The 6,000-nt window shown below is 39.4% G+C and overlaps 1 protein-coding gene across 1 annotated transcript in view; it reads right to left on the bottom strand.

Moving 5' to 3' along the window:
- SLC39A5 (solute carrier family 39 member 5) overlaps positions 1-5,642 on the bottom strand; it is a 97,115-nt gene extending 91,473 nt beyond the window's left edge. The window contains exon 1 of the mRNA XM_082245469.1: positions 5,508-5,642. Within this exon, the coding sequence (XP_082101595.1) occupies positions 5,508-5,510 (3 nt within the window). The 5' untranslated portion in view covers positions 5,511-5,642. The remainder of the gene's footprint in view (positions 1-5,507) is intronic.
- Between the last annotated feature and the right edge of the window lie 358 nt (positions 5,643-6,000).

Below are 6,000 nucleotides of genomic sequence, written 5' to 3' on the forward strand. Positions count from 1 at the left end.
ATCTACAGGAATAGTACTAGAAAATTACTTCAATATTACTTGGACAATCGGTACAAAACATTGGATTTATCCACTTTATAGTGACTTAAAATTGTAAGCGATTAAAAACACACAGACAAAAGACATATAACATACCAAGATTCTATCTCTGCACTGGTCCATTACTGGAATATATACTATAGTATGATACTTGCCAGTTTTGGTGTATGCAGTACGGTTTATCTGCTGTAGAAGCTCCTTACTGCTCCACAAGCAAGCTGTCACATATCCCACTCTCATTCACATCAAAGCTGTGCTGGTAAATATAGTTTGCTTTTCCATCCCTACATTTGCCCACTGGAATACAAATTAGGGCTTGGATGGGGGAAGGGTGCAGAAACTTAGCTCTGACTTCCATAGACAAGTTAATGTTTAATTTACTCATAAAAATATTTTCTAATTTTAGATTGCACCATTGCAAAACTTTTTTTTCAAGAAATATTAGAATCTATTTTTATACCAAAAGACTATGAAGAGGATAATTCCCATTTTACACGGATCAATGACTGATGATGACTGCTCTGCCTGCACTCTTTACAGCTGTCAAATGGTTGTTGACTAGGAACCCAGTCCTGTGCCTTTGGCTTCTGCATGGTCATGGCATGATAGATAAGATAAGATTTTACTTTATTGCCATTGTATACATACAACTAAATTTATCAAAGTACTCATTACACTTTACAATTAAAAAAAAAACAACATTTCTCAACACAACCACACATACATAATCCTAGCTCATGCCCACATATCTATTCTTAAATATAGGTAAAATATAAAAAAAATAAATAAAAAATAAAAATTTCACACATTGTAAAACTCCTAAAACTCTGCACTTTGTGGGTCTACGGACAATACAGCCCCAGGGAAAGCAACACTTCAAATGATTAGTGTGCATTTTAAGTTTCCTTTATCATTTCCCTGATGGAAATGTGGCAAATACACTGTAACGCGGATTGGCCGGAGCACTACTAATAGCTTTTGCCAACTTTTTTAATTGGCTGGCGTATGCTGTGTCCAAATTTGTTAGATCTGTACCTATGATCTGCTGGGCTGTTTTCATCACACAAGACAGGCGTTTCTTATTCTCTGCCCTGCAGTGGAGATGGTCAATGATGCATGCGCAGCTCGTTTGCATGATAGGCAAACTGATAATTATCCAGATCAACATGAATGCTTGCCTTAAGATGTGATAGTATAAGCCACTCAAAACACTTTATGATAGATGTTAGAGCAACTCGGCGATAATCATTTAAGCATGTTACTGCTAGGTATTGCGACAATACTGGTAGATTTACAAGTTGGTACTGCAGTTTTTTCTCAGAGACAAATTAAATCTATCAGTAAAAACACCTGCTAACTGATCCGTACATACCATCAGTATACAGCCTGACACCCTGTCTGGTCCTGCTGCCTTTCTGATGTCAATCTTCCTCAAGCTTGATCTGACCTCATGTGTTTTTAATATCAATATATGTTCTCCTTCACAGGTTCTTTACAATGGGTTTCACATCACAGATTTTGATCCTCAAAGTGAGCAAAAAATTGGTTTAGGCTGGGTTCACAATTATGTGAATTGGATGTGGGTTTCCCCGCATCCAATTTGCAAGACAGGAGATTGTGATCGGCTCTCAATTGAGCCGGTTCACACATATCCAGGGTGACTGCGGAGCGGTTTGCACAGGGGTTCTGTGCGTCTTTGGCTCCCTTTTTAGGCCTGAATTCAGGTAAATATTCATGCATAATTCGTCCCTGTAGCAGAGAACTACAGGGACGCACCGGACCCCTGCTGTGAGCCACACCGGTATTAGGTGTAACCCAGCCTGAAGGTATCAGAAAGTACTATACAAACCTCTGTATTGCTAGATTTAAAATCTACCATAGCTTTAATCTTTTTTTCACATGGTTCGAGAATTTGGATTCTCAAAATAACATTTAACATTTAGCATTTAACATTTAACAGTTTAAATCTGCGCTTAGCCTCCCTAAAGCCTTTTTTAAAATAGAACAATAGGCAATTCTTTTTTTTTTCCATTTTAGATAAGGGTAAGTAAAGGAGGGTTATAACCCCTGTCAGATTGTTTTCTGCCATCTGTGTCCTATTTCAGAGATTTACCTCCACTTCCTGTCCCATAGCCAAAACATGAAGTGAGAGGAAACCCCTGCAAATTAAGGGAAATCTTTGGGCCACCAGATTGCCAGAACTAGTGTCCCCATTGGAAGATTTTCGTTCTATTGCTTTTCTAGGGGGAAACCCAAAATTTGGGATTTTCATTTACTTTCACTTTTAATGTTAATGGTAAACAGGAGAAATAGAGAAGGTGAATCTCCCTTATAGGGGCAGAGACCCCAATAAAACCTGACAGGTGTTCTAATCCCTTTCCACTTTACCCAAAATTAAAAAAAGGTTTTGCCTTAAGTTATATTTGAAATCATTCAGAGCTTTCCTATAGGCCATCTATAGCAGTGGTTCTCAACTCCGGGCCTCGGGACCCACTAACAGGCCAGGTTTGCAAGATAACTGAAATATATCACAGGTGATATATTTTGGTGCTCAGTGATTGCAGTATTCTAGTCTCTATCTCCCCAAGGTGATACTTAAAATCTGGCCTGTTAGTGGGTCTTGAGGACCGGGGGTTGAGAACCACTGATCTATAGGGTCATCTGATCTAAAGGCCATATCTCTCGCTCTAAGCTGAGCCCTCACATTACAATACAGCCTCGGTCTTTGATTTGAGAACACCTTAATGGGGTTTGTAACTAGTAACACCCTTATACAAAAGTGAATACCGCTAGAACAAATGAAGCATATTCTTCTAAATCTGCATCCTGTGCAAATACATTCCAATCTGTCAATTCTAAGTACTCTTGCAAGAGTGAATTTTCTTTTTTACTCCAAACCTGTATAGTTTTAATATCTGGTCTTGTTCTTCAAACAAGAATAAAAATGAAAAAAGGTGTGCAAACCAATACAGACGTGCAAAAGCAGCACTGTGAAAAATAAATGGATAATGTGAAAATATGTAACTGAAAATTACAATGGTGCGCTAATTACTAAATAATCAAACAAACAAAATTGTCCGTGAATAACTAAATTGATTGAAGAGGAGTCTATTCCATCTTGAAAAAGGGTGTTCCCAAACAAATACGTGCTGAACGAACTCTTGTGAAGTGATAGGTGAATTAACCTCTTACCAAAACGAAGTCCAATGGAGCATGATATAGTGCAATAACTGTGTATGAAAGTGACACCCAGTGATATGAATGGACCCTTACCACATAGGAGAGAAAACTAAGCATATGCTGTGGAACCAGGAAATCCAAACAAACGGCCACACTAGATGAGAAATCCAGAGGGATAGATGGATGCACGGATGCAGCTTCCCAAGATCTTTATGGGCTTCCACGGGTAGAGCTGCCAGCAGGAGGACCACAATGGAAAAAAGGAAGGGACTGATGGTGCATTACCCACGATATTTATTAATAAAATGACAAGAAAACACTTACAAGCATCCTGTATGTTTACAGCGATATGCCCAAAAAGAGTCGCGGTCGCCTGCAGTGCGATCCGGGACCAATAGCAGCGCGGCTTGCTCCCTCCGACGCGTTTCCACTGAATAGTCGGCTCCAGTCCCAGAAGCCGACTATTCAATGGAAACGCGTCGGAGGGAGCAAGCCGCTCCTTGCTATTGGTCCCGGATCGCACTGCAGGCGACCGCGACTCTTTTTGGGCATATCGCTGTAAACATACAGGATGCTTGTAAGTGTTTTCTTGTCATTTTATTAATAAATATCGTGGGTAATGCACCATCAGTCCCTTCCTTTTTTCCATTGTGGTCCTCCTGCTGGCACCTCTACCCGTGGAAGCCCATAAAGATCTTGGGAAGCTGCATCCGTCCATCCATCCATCCCTCTGGATTTTTCATCTAGTGTGGCCGTTTGTTTGGATTTCCTGGTTCCACAGCATATGCTTCGTTTTCTCTCCTATGTGGTAAGGGTCCATTCATATCACTGGGTGTCACTTTCATACACAGTTATTGCACTATATCATGCTCCATTGGACTTTTGTTTGGTAAGAGGTTAATTCACCTATCACTTCACAAGAGTTCGTTCAGCACGTATTTGTTTGGGAACACCCTTTTTCAAGATGGAATAGACTCCTCTTCAATCAATTTAGTTATTCACGGACAATTTTGTTTGTTTGATTATTTAGTAATTAGCGCACCATTGTAATTTTCAGTTACATATTTTCACATTCTTCAAACAAGAGGCTTAAAGAATATGTTACCCTAACATTTTATATTCCTGATATGTGCCTGCTGTACCATGTATCCTCCCTGGCAGCTGATGACTCATCTGTTAAGAACGCTAGCCCGCTCCTTAACAACTAGCTATTCACTGGTTGTTAAGGATACGGGCAGCTTCCGCAAAAGAAAAAAACATGCACTGCTAAATGCTGGGCACCAGCGTTTAGCAGAGTTTAGGAGCTGTCAGAGATTTTTCAGCAAAAACACTGCTACTTCAGAATGCACTGGCAGAGGGTTTTTTTTCCTGCCATTAAACTCTCCTGCCAAAAAACGCCGCTAAAAGCCTATGTGTGCGTGAACACATAGGATAACAGTCTGGGAAGTTTTGAGGCAGTTAACAAAAAAAAAAAAAAAACATATTTTGCCCAAAACAGCAACTGTAAAATCCCCCAGTGTGCATGAGGCCTAAAACATGGAATCATCATTACAGAGGCCTGATCTGATGGACCAAGATTTGGCAACAAAGTAGCACTAGAAACATTGGTATATACCTTATCTAAAACACTGTTCTCCCTTGTTGAAAAGTGCAAAAAATTACGAAATTTAGAAAGAACAATTTCCAGCTGTACATGATTTAAATCTCCAGCCACAATCACAACCCCCCCTGGATGCACATTCAGCTGACTCTTAATAGCGTCATATAATTTCTCCAGAGCCAGCTTAGAATTTACCCTTGGAGGTATTTACACAGCCACAATTATAACATTAATACCTTTTCTTGGTATAAAATCTGTTCTACATTTTAACATAAGAAATTCCAAATAAGGTGAATAATATGGTTGGTGAAGGAGGATGGCAAGCGCCCCATCCAGATGCCCATATTTACTGATTTAAAGCACACCTGTGCCATTGATGACCTCTTTATGAAAATGCTAGCTGCCTAACAGTCATGCTGATCCTTTACCTTCAATACTTAAGGCATCATTTATTTGCCACAAGCATGCAGAAAATGAAGTCAGAGATCCCTATAACTAAGCTTGTTCTAGGTCAGTGACCCAAAGTATTAAACCCATTAATCACATTGCCAGTTAAAGGACTATCAGTAACGGCAGCCTCCATATGTCTCTGATGACATGTTTACCTCAGAGCAATACATACACACATACACAATTGTGAAAAAGATCCAAAAAAAAACAACTGCAAACCCATATTCACAATATTTACCATTGTATTCAGTAGACATCAACTCTGCAATCTTCTCTCCTGCTGCATTGGCATCATATACAGTCCAGTCCAGGCAAATATCATGACAATCAGAGCAGGATTTACTTGTTACTCCTCTTATACAGGTAAAATGAAACTGCCCACATTCCCAAAGGTCAAGTTTCACCTTCCGGGGAGTGACAATGTGTGTGACATTGCTGCCACTCACTGGGGAAATTAGCTCTTTCTAGCAGTGTCAGGTCTAAATGATATACACACCTGGTTAGCTGTGTCAACAATCCCCAATTACTTTTTTTACCTGCAAAACATGAAAAATTTACTGACAGAGCACAATTTTCACTGACAGCCTGAAATATGACAGAAACTCCTATTATAAAATAAGGCAATCAATATTTAAAGTCTAAATTCACCATTAAAGAAATAATAATATATGCACATATTTTTGCAGGAAATAAATGTGCATTTATTATTTTTTTTCCCACAGGGGCTCACA

Source organism: Pelophylax lessonae (genome assembly GCF_965119305.1).
Source record: "Pelophylax lessonae genome assembly, chromosome: 2".
Lineage (NCBI taxonomy): Eukaryota > Metazoa > Chordata > Amphibia > Anura > Ranidae > Pelophylax > Pelophylax lessonae.